At 36.2% G+C, this 20394-nt stretch overlaps 1 protein-coding gene across 2 annotated transcripts; it reads left to right on the plus strand.

Annotated features, from left to right (window-relative positions):
- The first annotated feature begins 344 nt into the window (after nucleotides 1-344).
- Nucleotides 345-19078, plus strand: gtpbp3 (GTP binding protein 3, mitochondrial). 2 transcript variants are annotated; one of them, XM_044130528.1, is made up of 11 exons: nucleotides 345-622; nucleotides 1560-1828; nucleotides 2313-2399; nucleotides 3313-3395; nucleotides 3953-4072; nucleotides 8766-8838; nucleotides 9564-9707; nucleotides 13221-13386; nucleotides 15770-15900; nucleotides 16070-16244; nucleotides 17259-19078. In XM_044130528.1, the coding sequence occupies exons 1-11, from the start codon at nucleotides 546-548 to the stop codon at nucleotides 17488-17490; spliced, it is 1557 nt and encodes a 518-aa protein (XP_043986463.1). In that variant the 5' UTR covers nucleotides 345-545; the 3' UTR covers nucleotides 17491-19078. The 2 variants fall into 2 exon arrangements, with proteins under 2 accessions (XP_043986463.1, XP_043986464.1); XM_044130529.1 differs by having other exon boundaries at nucleotides 541-622; nucleotides 1649-1828.
- Nucleotides 19079-20394: the final 1316 nt, after the last annotated feature.

The raw sequence follows: 20394 nt of genomic DNA on the forward strand, positions 1-20394 counted from the left end.
ACGTCAATATGGCGGAAGCTAAAAGTTCAACACTTTAATTCACTGTTGAAGTAAAACTGTGAAAATTCTTCCCACTCCACCTTCTTTTTTTTCTTTTTTTTTTGACACCATAAATTGAGCATAAAAGAGAAAAAAGAATGAATAAAAAAAATAATAGCTTCTCCCCCTCCACTTCTGTTGTCGACTGTCCCGGCGAACAGTCAGGGAAAGGGGCGGAACGTTTGAGGAGAACAATATTTACGGACCTGATTTTCCGATGCACAAAGGGCGGGACTCTGTTGATTAGACGAATAGAAATAGAGAACACGTCTGCGTAAAAATGTGTTGACCAATCGCAGACATCCTGGAGAAAATAACACAGAAACAGGAAGAACACGCCGACAGCGTGGGTCAGCTTGTTACTGAATGTCCAGATTGTCACTTTTCCGTATGTTAGCAAACAGTTTGCTCTCATAATCACCTGTTTGCAGTTAACAGGTTAAAATGTACCGACGGTGTAGTAGATCTCAGATTACTTAATAAAATACCCATAAATTAAAGTTTAAATGTATTATTCTGCAATAATGCTGCCAGTTTCAGCTGTCTGTGGAGGAATATACAGAGCTGTAATCCGTACGACAAGGTTTGTTCACTGTTTATGCTTTATTTGTATAACTCAAACTAAATGTATGCAGGGGCGTTGTGCTTTTTAAAAGTATAGAAAATCATTCACGAAGGGACAATGCTGTTCAAGAACCGTAAGCTGTTTATTTTTACCCGCTTTGTCAGTTATTGCAAGCCACTGTGACAATTTTTAGTTAATAAGGCGTTGCAATTCAAGAGATGATTCAATGTTGTGTCTGCACATCACAAACTATTAAAAATAACCTACAGACTGGCGCAGATATTCAATATGTCCCAGTTTCTTTGGCTTTAAAAGGAATATTGATAAAATAAGATTGTAGAACTGTTTCCAAAGAGGTATTAACCTATATTAATACAATTTTCAAAAGAGTTGAATTTCAAAGCAAATTATTTAATATAGTTAGAAAAAATAATCAAATTACATTCAGGTCAGTTTTATAAGCTAAACACACAAGGCGGCAACAAAAGAAGAAATTCTGGAGGATTTTTTCTTGTCATTGAAAATATCTAAAAATCTAAAATATATATTTTTTTAAAAGTTGGGATCCAACTTAATGAAAATGCTTACTATAACTTTTGTTTAAAGATATTTCATATCATGATGTTAAGAATTAGTTTTTGCTCTAATCACTATTGAAACACCAAAACAGTCTTGTAATCTAATTGAACGTATCTTAATTTATACATTAGGTTTCAAGTCCATTACACCGTAATAAATAATAAAAGATATTTTCATGAATATTTGTAAGTTAGAGAGATAAGATAACATGTAACAAGTAAAGCAAATGTGTCAGGATGTAACTGCAAGAAAGTATTTTGTCACATAAAATAATTTAACAGTAAAATGTACTATATGTTTGCTAACATCTTGTGGCCTGACATGACCAAAGAGTCCAAATAAAAAACACAGGTTACATTTACCTTTCCTCCTGCAGAAACATCTCTCTGTACTGCCGTCTGTCCTCTGGAGGCAGAGTTCTGGCTGGACTAGCGGATGCTGACACCATCTTCGCTTTGTCATCAGGTCATGGCAGATGTGGAGTAGCAGTGGTCCGCATCAGTGGTTCTGCTGCAGCCACAGCATTAAGATGTATGGTTGGGCTCGGAAATCAGCTGCCTCCTCCACGAACTGCGCTGTTACGCAGCATCACAGACCCCCACTCTAAAGAAGTTCTGGACCGCGGATTGGTCCTCTGGTTCCCAGGTTAGACTCCCACACTCTTCAGATCTTGTTTGTGACCTAATACTTCAGGTTACTGATGCAAAACTGTTTTTTCAGATAACAAAGGAAATGGTTTCAAATTATGCAGAAGTTGTTTTGGTACAGACAACTTCTGTACTAAAACAGCTTGGTTTCAAAAAATTGAAAGTTTTTTGCAGTGAAATGTGTACTTTTCCTTAGAAGGTAAAGAGATTCCACATTAACCTCCTTTTGGTGACACTTAGTATTTTCTTGTAACATTTTTTTTCACACTCAGAGAGAAGGATCTTTTAATTCTTCTCTCTAGATCATTCTCTCACTTTTCTGCAGGATTACATGTTTTTGTTATTTTGTAGCTTTATTCTGTTACAATAAAACATTTATTTGGAATTTGTTGGAAGTTTTCTTGATGTAGAGAATATCTTGACTAAAAGTCTAAGAGGGAATATTTGTTAGGATGATGCTAATTTTGTTTTTCTGTTGTCAGCTCCTCATAGTTTCACTGGAGAAGACAGTGTGGAGTTCCACATCCACGGCGGTCCTGCTGTCATTACTGCTGTCTTACAAGCTCTAGGTGAACACTTTTTCTCCTGCATCTCTATGTATCACAACAGGACCCAGGATTATAAACTGTAAAGTAACGCTCGGTTTCAGAGCGCCAGTGGCTCCGTCTGCGGGTATTTATAGCCTCACTTTCTCAAGCACTGAGCCTTTAGTGTGATTATAAACTCTCTACGCTTCAGTCATTTCTTGGATTTAAAAAGGAAAACTGACACCAGCATCAACGTTTCTTAGGTACTTAAAATATTTGCACTGGCAGGCATGACCGGTCCTATTGTGATTTTCAGAGAATGTTTCTCAGCAGTTTCTCTGTGAACTCGATAGAGGGCAGTGTTGCTCAAGGCAAAGTGGAGGGCTGCTAGTTCATGAGCTGTGGGATTTTTATTATTCAGGAATATTTATATGATATAATCCATGCTGTGATATTTATCCATCCTTCCCTTGTCTATACGCACTTATCCTTGTGGGAGGAGGGAGGCTGGTGCTTTTCTCCAGCAGTCATTGTACGAGAAGCAGGTTACACCCTGATCAGGTCCCCAGTCCATCACAGGGCAACATAAACCATGACTGCACTCAGTGATAGCTAAGAGCCATTTAAATGAAACTAAATTAATCTAACAGTCATGTTTTTGTACTGTGGGAAGAGTCTAATAACTCTTTTCAATATAATAATCTAACATATTTTCTCTGCTGTGTATTTGTCATGCATAGTTTTGTCTTCCCTTTGGTCTCCTAAAGAGATTTGAAAAACAGCTGAGCGAACAATGCACACGCAACCTTTGTTAACCTGCAGATCTGCCTGTCGTGATGCCCTGATGCCCTTTATTTGATTGTCCTGTGGTTGTGTGTGCATGTTTTGTGTCCATGATGCATGCATACATCATGCTGTTTCTTCATTTTTGTTAGCGTGTGTGTGTGTTTTTCAGGAAGTGTGCCTGGCATGCGGCCTGCCGACGCTGGGGAGTTCACGCGGAGGGCTTTCCACGCAGGGAAGCTCGATTTAACAGAGGTAAGTCAGAGGAGAGCGTAAAAGCATTCTGACCCTGTGTGTTTAGGTTTTGTTAGTCAGTAGGGTGAAGAGTCAAATCCAATGAAGCCGATTCCAATGTCTGAAATGTTAACAGAAAATTTACCCACCGGTGTTTATTTCACTGGGTTGTGATAGGCTCATGCATAAATGCAGCTATTGGGCCTTTCATAACATATAAATTCAATCTTATGTCATATTCTAATCCAGTTATTACTAGGACTTTATATAACAATATCCACTTAAATACTGGTACGTATATACTTTCGTCTTTACAAATTATTTAGATTTTTATAGCATTACCTGCAGATAGGCGCATGCAGTTGCTAAGATACCACATATTATATTAACTGCAAAAAGGCTTTGATGGCTATAATTCGAGTTAAGATTTTTTTTTCATAAACTTGGAACATTAAGAGAGGACATTTTTCAACATGACATGTTAAAATGAATTATATCGTATAAACAAATGTAGATAAATGCAGATGTTTTGTAATAAAAACATGCAGATTTGTAATTCTGGGTAACTCTGTTTGAAGGTGGAAGGCCTCGGGGATCTGATCCATGCAGAGACGGAGGCTCAGCGGAGACAAGCTCTCAGACAGATGTCAGGAGAACTGGGACGCCTCTATCAGGACTGGAGCCACAGGCTGAAACGGGTCAGTCAGTGAGCCCCGAGAGCCCAAACTGGCAAATTAAAACTACTGATGAGCCACAGAGTTTATTAATTTAAAAATGCAAAAATACGGGGGTGGGGGGGTTTAGGTGATTAATATCGTCATGCTTGACCACTTTGATTGGTGTTGGATTAGAAACTTTGTGGAATCCAGACCCAACATATCAAAATTCTTTGCAATATTAGATTTAAATGTAGCTGTGTTGCAGTTTCCTCACCTAAACAGAGAAGTACTAGTGTAAAACATGAAGCATCTTTTTAAAAAAAAACTACCTGAGCCTTTCCCTATAGGAGCTATCTATAAAAACACTTTGATGACAAAATTGTTGCATAAAAATGGAGATTATTAAAGTTATTTAAGTGTCTGGAATAAAAAGCGAGCTGAATTCTTTGATTTTTTTTTATTGTTTTGAAGAGGGTTTGAGAAGAAGCGGTCCGTGTTGAGCTGCAGGTCAGACCTCAGTGGTTTCACTCCCACACAAAGCTTTTGTTGTTTTTGTTTTTATCTCTACAGCTGCTCTTAAAGGAATCAGAGACTTCCTGTTTTTATGTCGCTGGAGGACATGTAGTACGTGTGTTTCTAATGCCAACAGTTAAAAAACTAATTGATAAAAACTAATTGATACTAATTGATTCCTGTTATTTTATAGAATTAAAAGAACAGGAATCAGATAATCTGATTTCAGATATCAGCAGGCAACAAAAGAGCTCATCTATGGAGCATTACCCATTGTTATTTATTTTCATTTTTTTTGCAGTTAGCTTGGAAAATGCGTGAGGACTGCAATAGTTTCCTTTGGTATCTTTGTGCTCTATGATCAACACAGATCCAGAAACACACAATTAAATCACAGCATTTTGCCACTTTTTATTCTGTTACTTTATGCTGAAAATAAGATTTCTGATTCTGATGCTGATACTGTATAAACACTGACTTTCTACCTGTGACTGTTAAGTTATCAAGGAAACCTGCAGTTAAAGTGCAACATTTGATTACTTCAATACAGCACTGAATTTTACCTTCACTAAAAACTCAAATGTTGCTTTCTGTTGCATAACATATGAAAACATAATCACTTTGATTTGTCTGGTACAAATACTGCCTTCCAGCTGCATTCTTTCCCTTTGAGCTGTCCTGTCAACAGATTCACTCATCTGAGCTGTGAATCTCTGCATCTCCTCCAGAGTTACCTTGAGTGTCTTTACTGACTCAGTGACTGAACCTCTCCTTCCCCCAGTGGTCACTCAATAAAATGAAGCTTTTCAATTTCTCATAATTACAAAACATTTTCCAAGATTAGTGGGATTTATACTGACATTCAATTAAACACAAGTGGACTCTATTTACTGATTACACGACCATCATATTACGCTATTATAAAATTTGTAAAAATCGCAAAGAACTTAAAATTTGTCCTTTGACATCTCAGTAATGCTCTACTTTGTATTTGTCAAATGAGTAAAGTCTTTAATAATTGATTTGGTGTTTATAAATGTAAAGGTTTAATACTTTTGCAAGGCTCTTTATTCTATGAAGTATCATAATTTTTATTCTGATACAAATACTACTGTGAGAAAATAATAAAAATACAAGAAAAAGGTAGGTTTATTAAGAACAAAGCTTCTATATTTTTCAGCATTTGATGCGACCATGACCAGCTTGGCGACTCCGTGTGCTTCTTTCTTAAAAATAGACTCAGTAGTTTGCACAATCTGCTACTTGTGTTAATTCTATGTTGATGTGTTGAAAGATAAAGTATTTCCATACTTGTAAAACCAATAGCAGAGTATAACTTCACAAGGCTCTCAACATTTTTCATGTTATTGCAGTGATTTGACTTTTTGTGTAGGAGTTCTCAAAAAAATTCTTCTTTATTCTTCTAATATTTTATTATGACATTATTATGACTTTTCTTCTTGCATTATCACTTTATTACAGTAAAATTAGAACTATATACTCATTACAACTTTTTTCTTGTAGTATTACGACTTTATTGTCATACAGTTTTATTCTCATAATAAAACTCTTGATTATCATAATTTGAAAAAACAAAATTTTCTTAGACTGGTCCTTCATAACTTTTAAGGTCATCCAGAAAAAATAAATATCTCTCAGTGTCGAGTAAGAAATTCTGAAATAGCCTTATAATTTGCACTTCTATAACAGGTACACGAACAGGTCCAAATGCACTAGTGAGTACCGATGATATCTCTCTGACTGAACATCCTCCTAATTTTTTTAAGGAGTCGTTGGATGTATGTGTTTCTCATTTAGATTTAATGGTTACAAAAGTTGAGTTTCCCTCACATATCCTGTGAAAGCAGCTTAGCACAGAAGGTCAGTGACCGCAGGTGAATGGTTTCATCCCAGTGGAAGTTGGCCAGAACTTCTTCCGCTGTTAATGGTTTTGGCAGCAGACCCCACCAGCCGATCCAGGTGGTCTCCCCTGAGAAGCTTTGTTTCATCTGCTTGTCAGCAGCTTTGGTTCCTTGAAGCTGGATGTTCGGTCTGTTATTCTGCACTCAGATTTCTGAGAACACAGCTAATCAGCAGTATACAATCTGTATGATGACAGGGGTCAAATCTTTATCTGACACCTAAACAATGCTACGTTTTTAATGCCTTTCCATGCAACTAAACATGGGGCAAAGTGCTGGAGTCTGATGCTTCCTGTTTTTCTGCAGCTACTCTACTATTGTGTGTATGTTCCTTAATGTTTATCAAGATGCCGATCTTGTTGGGGTGGAAATATCGAAGCATTTTTCCTTATGTACTTTAGGTTAAGATTAAAAAGAACCATGTAGCACCAAGGGAAACAAATTCATCAGGAATTTTAGTAGAAATGGAGACAAATAAATCACAGTCAACATTCCTCTCTAAAAATACATTTAAATTTTGACCTTTTTATGCCGGTAAATGCATTTTTAGTGAGGAGTCATTTGCGTTAAAAGTTTTAGTTTGGGTTTTAAAAGGTGTCACAGGCAGCACTGAAATAAAACTCCTTAAATCAATTGTGATTCTATCCCTGTTGTAGTCTTTGCTTTGAAATTTGACTCCTCCTTGTTTCACATCTTTAGTTTTGTGGGACTTGTTTTGTTCCTGTTTGGCAGTGAGACATATTTGAGTTGGCATATGTGATTTTATGTCTTTCTTTGTGCTTCCTTTTTATGGGGTACCACAAGGTGCAATAACAGGCGCTCTCCCATTTCTTTTACTCCTTCTTCCTTTGTGTGTCATTTTGAGGAAACACTGGATGTTTTTCACCACTTGTTGATAATTTTCAGTCAAAGAAACATTTCAAAGCGGAATTTTTTTATTTATTCTGTTTATTTAGGTCTGATTTCTTTAAACCAAACTCTGTATAAGTCTGCAAGGGAGCAAATAATTTTATGCAGCTCTTTATTTTCCTTTTTTCTGCACAGTAAATTATCTCCAAGCACAAGACAAAGACCCATTTCACTTTTTAAAGTCACTTTGTCTTGTTTAGGGCGGAATCACAGCTGATTAAAGACATAAAACACTTTAAGACAGTTTAATTAAATATCCCGCTCAAAGCTGTCATATAGTCGTTCATGAAGTTCTCTGCCAAAATATTTAAGGTTCAAATGTTATCTTGTCAAAAACTTGTTAATCCTGTTGAACAATAACTAAAAAAACCGAGTGGTTGACTAAGAAGAGAAACAAGGCGTTCAGCTTAGCTGATTAAAATCTTTTGGCTGGACATAAATGAACTGGAACAACACTGATAACCACATTTCCTCCACAGAAACATGTCAGACAATACGACTACTGTAAGGATATCAGCCTCGTCATTAAAAGGACAATTACTTAAAAGTTATTACATCTGCACATGTTTCTGCAAGCGGCTGAATTGGGGTTGGACTTGTTTTTAACACATTGCATCTTGAACTCCAGCTAGTTTTGGTGAATTAAACTCAGTGTGTTAAGTAAACATGCATTTTAAGTTGTATATTTCTCATTTAGACCTGAAAGAAACCAGCCGTTTTTTTGTCTCCAGTTAGAAAGGCAACTGTTTTTACTTTCAAATTATTACTGGATGGATAAGTCAATTAAAACATTACACATGCAAATAAGAAATGATTCCTTTGATTCCATTTATTAGTTAAATAATTTGTGCTTCTAAACCCCATTTATGTATTTTTGCACATAGCAAAAACTTTGAATTTTTAAAATGGATCCCCAGCAAGAACATGCAGAAACATTCATACACCTTAAACCTTTGCAACATTACAAGCGCATATTTTAATGTATTTCACTGGGATTTAATGAAAAAGACTGGCAGAAATTAGTAAATTATTGCAACTGTTTTGCAAATAAAACAGCATTAAAAGGGTTAATATGCATTTGATTTCTAGCCTTTTTATTCTGATACCTGTAAATGCAGTTCAACCCATTAACTTCTAATTTAAATGTAATGAAGTTGGTGATTAAAACCCAAGAAAAAGTGACAATAGGTTTGAATAATATTGAAATTATTGCACTTTATACTCTAATCAGTTCTGCTCTTTTGTGTTTTTCTCACATCTTTTCTCTGTTTTCTGACATGAATGATGTATAATTAGACAGATGACTGTTTGTGGGACTATTTCTGTTAATTTGTCTAAAACAGCCTGTCCTTGCATGCTGTACTCAGACTGTTTCTGCCTCTTTTCAGACTTTAGCCCATGTCGAAGCCTTTATAGACTTCAGCGAGGATGAGCTCATCGAGGAAGGAGTTTTAGACCAAGGTGTGTATGAATGACAGCTGGAGTGGATCCCGCTGCAGATTCACTTTGAGGCCAATAACTCTTTATAACTTACTTTAGATTTTGAAGAACAATTGATTCAGTTCAACTCACCTGAGTGAATATTTTACCGCAGTTACAGTTCAGCATGTAATTTTAAGTCTTGTCGGTGTGGGATAACTAGGCAATCCTAACATATGTTTATTGCTGTTATCCTGCTGGAATGTCAACCTCTGTCCTGGTCTGAAGAGGTTTTGTCAGGGTTTATTCCAGGAATCATCTAAATTCAACTGTTGCCTCAAGAAACTCTGCAAGATCCAATTTGTATATCCCCCAGATAAATTCAGTTGCATACATTCTAGTTCAATACAGTCGAGGTAAGTTTCCTTTGTGAATTATTAAAAAAAATTATCTATCTAAGGAAACTCGCTTTGATTTTTTTCTAATATTCTTTCAATTGAGATTAAATCACACACAGGCAGCTTGATCCACTGGATTTTATTTATCTGTTCCTGAGTGAAGAAGGTTTAATATACAAGTTTGAAGAATGTGCCACAAGTAAATTGTATAATTGCCTGAATCAGTTGTATAATTAACTCTTTTTATAAGAGTCTGCACAACTCAAAACTTAACAGGCTCTGAAGAACAACAGCTTTAGAGCCCTAAAGTGATTCTGAACCCTCCATCGTTTGCTGTTCTGTGCAGTGACTTTTTTCCTCCTCCATTAGTGGACATCTCAGTGTGTGATCTGCAAGCAGAGATCAAGCAGCATCTGAAGGATGAGCGGCGAGGCGAGAGGCTTCGCAGCGGGATCCATGTGGTGATCGCTGGTGCCACCAACGCAGGGAAAAGTAGCCTCCTCAACACACTCTGTAAGAGCCAAGAAAAGCAGCACGCATGAGCGCACATGATGGATTAGCTTAAAATGAGTCTGCTGAAACATAAACACAGACTTATTGTTAAATCACACTTGATTTATTAGGGGAAAAAGGCAAAATCTGTCAACCTAGCACAGACTCAGAGATGTTTGAGTCACCCAGAGGGGTCCATATAAAGAAACAAACAAACATGCTTCCTCTGCAGATTAAATAAAATGAGTCTGAAGTATCACTCTGGAAGTAGACACAAGAATCTGTGCTACTTTTATCAAAAACCACTGATAAAACCGTCTCTTGTCGTTGTTCACTAATTAGCTCTCAGAAATATAAGACGTGTTAAAATGCCTGTTTATGGTCACATATACATTTCTGTTCAACTAAAATATATTTGCGTTTATGGCTTACTGTGTCAATTATCATTATTTGTTGTGCAGCAAATGGTCAGCTTATCTTCGACTGAATCACCCTTACTCCTGTTTCCACTTGTGTAAACTACATGGTGTCAACATGAGACTTTTGTTGTTTTAATATTACGTTAGTTTCCTGGAGTCATTTATGAATGGTTTATATAAACCAATCCGGAACAGGAACTTGGCAGAGATTTGCTATTAGAATAATAATCCGGTTATTCTGTCCAGTTCTGATTCGTTGTCTCTTTGGTTTCACATCCAACCTGCAGAAACAAGTTTTGTAATAAAGATTACATAAGAGAAAGATTAGTTTACATAGTATTGCTCATTTTGATTTAGCATAAAATCAAAATGAGCAAAATTAACAAGGGGGTTTTCTTTTTCTTTTGACTGGAAAGGCTCAAATTCCAAATCCATTTTTCTATCTGTCAAGTAGAAAAATGCCACAGTCCAATAAAAGAAATGAAATATATTGATAATTAAATAAAAACTGCTAATTAAATTGTGTAAAAAGCACATAAATGTGTAATTATTCCCTATACCTGTGTTGCAATTTGTGATTGAATAAAAAATGTCACAAGGGTTTCTGAAACACAATTGAAACCAGAAGTTTACCTAAACTATATAAAAAGATACATACGCATTTTTCGGTAAAACCTACCAGGAGCTAACAAAGAATGTCCCAAATTTTTGTGACTTTACCCGTAAACTTTTTCCTTTAAAGAAAGTAAAAAAATGTTGCCTTTAGAAAATTCTTGCTCTCATCATTCTGGCATTTTTAAAATAAAAAATGTCAGTAATCCTCATTGACTAAAACAGGAAAAATGTTTCCTGATTTCATGTCAGACACTTTTTTACATAGTTTATGTAAACTTCTGGTTTCCTCTGTAGACCCTAACAGTGTAACACTGCTGATTTGTGCCGTTGCATTCAGGAGGTTTTCATAACGACTACTTTTCCAGACACCAAAAAACAAAAAAACATTAACTTGGTTGGTTTTTACTGGTTTTAGAATCAGTTGAGACCCAAATGGAAGCACAAAAAAATAAAAAAAATGAGAATTTTGCTTAATAAATCCCCTTTTACAGCTGCTGAGTGTGGGATATTTAATAGGAAGTAAATTTTTTGATTGGAGTTATTGGGCAGATGGCATCTTATCGTGTCAGCACATTGAGAGTCATTGTCTTTAATTTTAGTAGAAGTGATTGAAAGATTATTTCACTATTTTAAAACCATTCAATGTCCAGTTTAGGTGGACAAAAATTAGCTATGGAAAAAATAAGAGACCATTAAAATGATCAGTCTCTCTGATTTTACTCTTTATAGGTTTATGTTTGAATAAAATAAACATTGTTTTTTTTTATTCTATGAACTAATGACAAAATGTCTCTGAAATTCCAAAATTTTTCCATTTACTTACATAAAATGAGAAATTATCAAAATAAGGAAAAAGATGCAGTTCTCTCAGGCCTCAAATAATGCAAAGAAAACAAGTTCATATTTATTTAGAAACAACAATACTAATGTTTTAACTTCTCAGAAATCAGTATTTGGTGGAATAACCAGGAGGTTTTCAATGGGGTTCAGTGCAGTGGACTCTTCATTTTTTCCAGAGCTCGATATTCAGTTGTTTGTCGTCTTTATGTTGAGTTCTGTATTAACTCAACCTAAGTTAAGTTAATACAGTTAATTCATAATCATGAATTGATTGTGAAAACCATGAATCGTCCCCATTCATGCCACATAAACAGCTTTGACCCGTTCTGCCCTAAACCCTTCAGGACCTCTGGAAGGTATTTTGTGTTATCAGGCACCAGGCTGTTTCCAGGAGATTCTTCAGGTCATGACAGTTTAAAAGGGGGTCACACTTGTGTTTCCTGCTCATCCCTCAGAAAAACAATGAGGTTAAAGTTTGAGAATTTGGGGGCCAGGATGACGTGTCGTTCTGTTTGCCATGTTGTTCGAGTCATTTGTGCGTCAGTTTAGGTGTGTTGACAAGTTTTGATGTGTTTTCTCATTTTACTTTCTTATGATGGACTGAACAACACTCTATATTGTTTGACCTGCTTGAAGAGGGTATGTTATGTAAAACTGACTTTTTTGTAACCTTATGTGATATTATAATGTCATTCCCTCATCAGAAACATGCCTGGAGTGTTGAAATGATTCTTTAATCTGCCATGGCAGCCATTTGGGGTGCATAAACGCTTGCTCTCACAAAGCCTTCCCCACTCAGCTCCTCCAGACTAGTGGCAACAGCAATTAACAAACACCTGGTGGAACTGCACCTCATAAAACTCATCACTACTCATAAAACTACTTCTGCAACTTTCCTCTAATTCAGAAGTTTAGTTTGTTTAGTATCTGGGTTAACTGTGTTTTAAACTGTCTCGCCAAGTTTTCTGACATTTAGCAAATAGAAATAATTTTGGTAAATCTAACTAAGCAAAAATAAGAAAGCTTTGGTTTTATTTAACTGCAGACAGTGAGCAAAATTTTATTTTTATTCTGTGTACCGTATTTATATCAGTATCTGGTTTCAACTGTATTTTAAAATGTAAACGGCTTAATGGAGAAACATTGTTGTGATGATGTGCTGAAAGCAGAGTGTCTGGAGGAACAGGAGCTTCTTAAAGAGACAGACGCCCAATTTCAAGACGTTAAATGCAACATCAAATTTATTTTAACTCATATTGGATATATACCGTATCTTTATATCAACTGAAGGTGAATTGATTGTGCTATAAAATGGCACCATGTGCCTGGAAAATACATGACACTGTTCCTTTGAATTTAAATTTTGTAATAATGGTTGGGTTTAAAAAGTGTAATTAAATATTTACATACACTGAATAAAAAACACATTAGCAAGAAGATATTTTAGACATTTATTTTTGTAACTTTCCCTCAAATCAAAAATTTATTTGGTTAGTATCTGGGATAACAGTCTTTTAAAGTGAGTCTTGCAAGTTTTCTGACAAATAGAAATAATTTTCTGAATTTTAACTAAGCAAAATCAAGAAAAAGAAAAAAAAAATGTATTTGTGTTTTTTTTCCAACTGTATTTTAACTTTTTTTTCATTATTCTTTATTCCAGGCCAGAGACCTGCAGCTATTGTTTCTCCCATTGCTGGGACCACCAGAGACGTAGTGGAGTCGGCGCTGGACATCGGGGGCTTCCCTGTCCTGCTGAGCGACACGGCGGGCCTCAGAGACAGCCCAGACCTGGTGGAGCAGGAGGGGGTTCGTCGGGCCAGGGAGAGGTACAGACAGGGAGCAACCAAAACAACTCCTTAACAATCCAGTTAATTTCTGTTCAATTTAAATCCACACAGCCAGAAATAAGATCGATGCTGGTTAAACAGGATAGCTCTACGTAACGATGTGTGCTGAATGCTGCCTCAGCAAGTGTTCACGTGTATAATTTAGCAGGACAAATGACTGTGGAGACCAAAGACGTATGTTCTGGAAAACAAAGAAAGGAAGAAATAAGTCTTTTCTGTAATGTCTGTGTAGCTGCCTCAGTTTATTTTACTGCTGAGCCACGGTTATAAATACATGGGACAAACAGACCCAGGAGGTTATGCAATGAAGAGCCACCGTTCCTCATTGTGAGTTTTTCAAGTGTTATGATATATGTTCATAGTGGTTCACTCTTACAGGCATCCAGTATTTACATCAGCGAAGAATACTTGGTGCATTTGTCATCACTGCTTTACAGAACGGACACTGAAGTGAAAAAATATACACAAGTTAAAACAATTAGTTGGACTGTGACATAAATATCCAAGAAAATAAGCTGATCTTGTTATCAAAGTCAACTAGTGGCTCTATTTTTATAATATGATTGATATAAAGAACTTTAGGTGTAAATATGTCAAATCTTTTCAACATATTCTGTTTAAATCATTATTTTCTTCCCTTAGAAAATTAATGTCAAGTGTTTCCCAAACTACTTGTGTTTTTGGCAGGCAGTTTGCATCTCTGCAAAGAAAGCAATAAAAAAGATTTACAGAGTGCTGCAGGGCTCAGCCTTCTGTTTTGGTGATAAAGGATAGCTTTTGATGCCACATATATTTTAACGGCTCTTATAAAACAAAATGTTAGTCATTGCAGTGTTTTAACAGTCAAATAAAATGTGATTAAAAGAAACTAGAAGATTAAGAGTGAAAAACTTTATGATATTTCTGTTTGTGGAAGTGTGTGTTGTTGGTTTAAAATGGGATTTATGAGGCACTGAAAGCACACCTTAAAAAGAGGATATTAGTGCAGCCGGCCAGAATATTTGTTGCAATTTTTTCCACTTTTTTCCCTTACCTCTTTTCCTGTACAAAAAAGCAGTATATACAGTAATTAATATAAACATTTTCAACTGGTCATGTTGTTGAAAAATGTTCATTTTAAATGAGACCAAAGGAGCAGGGTTATAAAGTACAGAAGATGTAAAAGTTCTGAGTAGCAAAATGGGAACATAATTAAACTAAATTCACAGCTAAGAAAAGAGCTAATTTAAATAGCAAAAAATGTGACATTTAAATTGACAAAGAGTCATTTTTTAAAAAATATTCTCTGTTTCTTGCATTTTGTTTGTTTGTAGTGATGAACAAATTTAGATCAAAGTGAAGATAAAAACACAGAAATGTCAGAGTAATTTTGCTCCAGTTAGGTGGCTCTATAGGAAGGGTGGGCACTTTGTGTTCTGTAGGAAACCGGTTTGCAGGGAGCAGGACTGGAGCTCGTGACCCGGGTCACTACAGGAAGGACATGGTGAATACAAGCATCCGCTGCCACTCCTGCTGCTACCTTACGCTTGGATGGATGCAAGGCAGCGACATTTCACGTTGATTCCTTTCACAGTGATAAATTAAACAACAATGTAAACAATCCCAATCTTTTCAGAAAATCCCACTGGAAAAAAAACTCTGCAGAAATGACTGACATATTCAATGAGAAGCTTCTCCTTTTCTAAATTAAACAAAACAATTAAGATGACAGCTGTAGCTACTGAAACTGAGTTGAAAATTGTTATTTGTTTTAGATGAATAGAAACAAAAAACAAGTATATTACATTAAATCATAGAAGGAATATCAGTTATTTTTATTAATGAATTAGAAACAGTGAAATGTTCAATGCAAATAAAACTGTGATCTAAAGACAACCTATTAAATGTGAGACTCTGAAATGATGTGAAACTTTAATTATTTCATATTTACAGTCACACTTTGTGCCTGCAGCAGTGTTGGTTTTAAGGCTCCTTCAGCTCATGATGATATGAGATTCAGGGACAGAAATTATAACAAATTATATTGTAAATTAAACAACCAAAGAAAGTAAAAAATAATATGCTACAATTAAAGGAACATTATCAGGAGTGGGAATACAAATCATCAATGTTCATTATTATTATTATTTATCACTGTGGGTTCAGTGCACTATCTTTAAATTATTTCAGTTTTTAAATGACCGGATCATAAACACTGCTGTGACAGTTGGCTAAAGTAGTTCTGCAAGATAAAACATTTTCTATTTACAGAGATTTGTCCAAGTCTGAGAATTTAAAAAGAAAATGTCTCCGTCTCCGTCTCCACAAAAGTGCCATAAATATTCTCCAGGATGAAACTGGATGCTGTTTGTGTTTTCTGCAGGGTGCAGCAGGCTGATCTGACTCTGCTGGTCGTTGACTCCACCATCCTCCCCTCGGAGGAGCAGGAAGCTGCAGCGCTCCTGCTGGAGCACCTGAGGAGCGTCCTGTCCTCCCAGGACCAGCCTGGAGCAGGTACGTCATGATGACATCATCAAGGTGTTTGTGTCTCTTTAGTGAAATGTTGAACGTTGAACCATGAGTTAATTTGGTTCAACATTCAATATGGAAAACTAATCGTTTTCCATTTTCTTATCCCTTAAAATCTCACTACACTACTGATACGTTTGTGTTGGTTCTGCAGGCAGGTGTCTCCTGGTGCTGAATAAAGTTGATCTGCTACCTGAGGCTCACAGAGAGAAGCTGAATCTGGGGCTGAGAAGAGTCTCTGGACTCCCACCTGTCTGCCTGATTTCCTGTCAAACCAACGAAGGACTGAAAGATTTCCTCACTGTGCTGCAAAGCAACATCAAAACAATGTACGTTTTTTATTTCATCGCCTCAAATCAGTATTAGCATTAGGGGAGTAAAAAAGGGAGATGCACGATATATCGGCGCCAACATCGGTATCGGCTGATATTGTTAATTTTGTAACACATTGATATCGATCACATAAATAAAACTGGGCAAATATGAACAACTGATATTTATTTTTATCTGTCTGGTGGAGTTTTTTCCAAAAGGTGTCGAAACGGTTGTGAAATATATATGATACTGGTAAATATTGTTTATCAACCATAACAGACAATATCTTATATCGATATCAGCCCAGATTTTTGTATCGGTACATTTCTATTAAAAAGTTAAACAACAAAATGACTATTTTACCTCAACGTACTTCTAAGCTTGTCGCTATAAGGGATCAATCAGTTAATTGTGTGATAAATTAAAATTAAAATTAAAATTTTGATGCTCAATATTTTTTGAATGGTAATTTTGTTTACAGAGATTTGATTATCAATTTTATTTATGGTTTCTGTTGTGTGTACTTTTTATTTCTGTTTTATTTATTGTTTTTGGTTGTTGTGTTTGATTTTGAATATTTAAATGTGTTTCAGTTCCAGTATTAAGTGTTATTTACTAAATTAGGGAGGGAACTTTTATGCACTATTTTGCACAAAAACATTATTTTTGTCTCAAAAGAACAATATTATTGTTTATTTCAATAATTACCAGCACAGTAATTACTGAGATTATTAGTAATCCAATAACCTACTTACTACGACAGTTTTTGATCCATCAGAATTGGTTATTGTGACAAACCTCCATACATGTCATGTTTTAGGTGAAACTTTTTGTTTTTTCTTTGTGTTCCTCTTTCATTTCAGTAGCGATGAGAAAAATCGCATTTGTTTTCTGCTGCTGATGAGCTTTTATGACTTCAACCTCATGTTTGTTTTTCTTGGTCTGATTTTCTTCTGCAAACTGAAGCACAAAAAGTAATGATCGTTTTATTGCTCTCGTTCGTTTTGTTCTCCTGACTTCCTCTCTAGGTGTGGTGACCCTCTCTCCGGAGCGCCCACGCTGACCCAGGCCCGCCACAGGGCCCACCTGCAGCAGTGCGTGGCGGCGCTGGCTCAGTATCGGCGGTACCGCGACTCTGACCTCGCTCTGGCAGCTGAGGGCGTCCGGTTAGCGCTCACCAGCCTGGGGAGGATCACAGGACGAGTGGGGGCAGAGGAGATCCTGGATATTATCTTCAAAGACTTCTGCATTGGAAAATAACGGAGCGAGAGTGAAAACACAGAACACAGGTGATGACGGCCCACTCAGGGAGGAAGGCTGTTTTCCCACAGAACCGTTTAGTGAACAGCCCGGGCTTCGTGCCATGCGTCAGGGTCCAAATAGTCGGCTGTGTGTTCTTGGCTGCAGACGTACCTCCGTTCCCAGGACAGAAATATTTTTTCTGGTGGCATTTTTTTTTAAATCCAGCTGAAATAGTTTTAGGATGATGGCAATGTCTCAGGGGCCCAATATACTGAACAAGTGTTTGGCACAGACTCAGTCATCATCCGAAAAACTTTCCCAAGGCTAAATATTGTCCTTCAGGGCAGCAGCACAACAAAACAAAATCAGCTGTGACCTCGACAAGGTCAGCTGAGCGTGCAGATGTCTACTTTTGTCATTGAAATTTATATTTTTCTTGTATATGTTTCTTTGCTTGATGTTTGACAACTATAAAGGAAGGTCCACATGTTAAAACAAATACAGAAAATACTTGGCTATCATCTCTTTTCAGATTTTAGGGTTGCCTAGTCAAAGTTTGGACTAATTGAGAGGCCATGGCGTGAACTTAACACGCTTGAAAACCCTCCAGTGTGACTAAATTTATATGTATAGATGACAATATTTCACTGTGAGTTTCTATAAATTAATTTGTTGCTGCCAAACCTATAGGAAATAAATTTTAAATAGGACTATGTTGATTTGGGCAGATCTTTTTTGCTATAAAAACTGAAATCATGATTTGAAACTCAGATTGTCTGTTATTTGTTTCATGATTTCCAACATTTCAACTCAACAAATAAGCAAAACAGAAAGACTCTGTTAAAGGACCAAATGTTTAAGTGAAACATTTTATCTTGGTTGAAGTAGGTAGAGGAGTAAATTATTTATCATAAACTTATATGTTATATTTTGTATTTGTTTGAAGTATTTTCCTTCCTGACGTCTTCAGGCTTTGTTCTCTTATTATATTTACAGATATTGACAGAAACAGAAAAATATCTCAATAGTAATAATTCGTACCAAATATTTAATCCAAGCACTAATTTGTGATTGTAGTACAGCAGACAATAACATTGTGATGACAACTATGGTTCTGTTTATCTTTTACTAGATCAAATACAAGCATTTTATTGTCTCAACATTACATTACTTTTATCTGAAATATCCCTAAAAGTAATGCAATGTTTTTTGTGTAAAACGAGTAAAACATAAATAATTTTTGAATTGAGTTTTTAATTGAATTGTAAGATTGCATTCAGTGTATCATTTTGGTTTTTTTTTTTTTTACTTCACTTTACTCATTTCCCCCCCAGTTCTGGATGAGGGACAGTGGTTGAGTGTCCATTGACCATAAAATTGCACAAATTGGAATGACAAAAATACATTTGTTTAATGGAAACAGACCAATTTCGAAAATGCTGCAGTTTTTTGCTGAAAGGTTTTTAGGTTATGATGTATTAAAATTACTGTATTTTGTAAAACTGCAACAGAAACACTTTTTGATGTCGATGTTACAGAAGGCGGAAAAGACGACAGAAAGTGGAAGACGGATTCTGACATCCATCTTATCTTTCAAACAAACTTATTAACTTGTGTTTTTATTTACGTTTTCTTATTTAACACCAGCACCACTATTGTGAAATTGTGTTTTTTCAACATCAATCAAGTTTTACACACATTTGTAAGGTAGTAAGGGGCAACCCTTCAGTGGGAAAAGGGCGTTTTTGGAGGCGATAATCTCTGCACCCTTTGTTCGCCTGTCAATCTGCCCTTGATCAAATATTTATGTTTCCTTGTTGAAGTCCTCACCCTTCTTCCCCTGGTTTTTCTCTCCCTGTCTCTGACGACATTCGGCCCGCTGCAGACCGGCGCAACTGATGTTTCTGCATTTGTTTGACTCCGTCTGAGCTGGCGACTCTTCCTCTCGCCGCTTTGCTCTGTCAACTCTCTGCTTCTCTTTCATGTTTTCTCTGATTGATGACAAAGCTGGAGGACTTTGAGCTAAAAGTGGGGATTTGCTGTCATGGCGATTTGTGGTTAAAAATTTTGGAGCTTTGTCTTTAAATACTTAAGCCATGCTTTTGGATGCAAGTGTTTGAATGTAGCACAACTCGAAGCAATTTTGCTTCTTTGTTATTGGCTTTTTGGAAATATCTACACACATTTAGCTCTGGCTAGAAATTTCTAAATTTTCATGTTTTTCAGAGAAAGTCGTTATTTTGTTGATTTGGATGCGTCAACCAAAAGTGACCCAGAAAAAATGTATTCATCTTTCTTGCAAAGTAATAAAGGATTTTTGTCCGAACTGGCTGATGTTTGCATGATGGCATATTAGGTCCATTGTAGATAAAAAACAAAAGATCTTTTTTTCTAGAAAAAAAACTTTTCTGAGTTTGAAAAGTAGAACGTTTAGTTGAAAAGCTTAGAAATTTTCTTCTTTTGTAAACTGTTTTTTCTAGAGAATTTCTGAGATTTTTAGAAAATTGGGATTTAGAAATCTGATTGACAAAAAGTCTAATAAATAAATTAGGACTCATAACAGGTAAATATTTTTATTTTATTTTATTTTCTCCCTCCAGGGGATTTCTAACATAATTTCACATGGTTTCTGACTGATGCCCAACTTTCTTTTATTTTGACTCGTCGCAGGGACTTGAAACTGTCTGTCAGCTTCCTGTGGTGTTGAATGGTCGCCATCCTGAGATGTGAGTGTTGACGTAGCTGATCCGGCCCGGTCTGCCCTGTATCCATGTGAACCTGTGTGCACGAGAGCATCCGGGACTATACATGGAATCACAAACACTTTATGTTAAACAAAGGATTTCCTGCCAGCAGAAAGCAGACAGACTCACCTGTAGATTTCACATTAATCAGAAAAGTGAGCCTGACGGATCGTTTTCT

Source organism: Gambusia affinis, linkage group LG10, assembly GCF_019740435.1.
Source record: "Gambusia affinis linkage group LG10, SWU_Gaff_1.0, whole genome shotgun sequence".
Taxonomy (NCBI): domain Eukaryota; kingdom Metazoa; phylum Chordata; class Actinopteri; order Cyprinodontiformes; family Poeciliidae; genus Gambusia; species Gambusia affinis.

Excerpts from the sequence above, each read along its gene's own strand:
- gtpbp3 (XM_044130528.1), top strand. The coding sequence starts at position 546 with ATGTATTATTCTGCAATAATGCTGCCAGTTTCAGCTGTCTGTGGAGGA. Across the intron at positions 1,829-2,312 it reads ATTGGTCCTCTGGTTCCCAG|CTCCTCATAGTTTCACTGGA; the intron begins GTTAGACTCCCA and ends TTCTGTTGTCAG. Across the intron at positions 8,839-9,563 it reads GGAAGGAGTTTTAGACCAAG|TGGACATCTCAGTGTGTGAT; the intron begins GTGTGTATGAAT and ends CTCCTCCATTAG.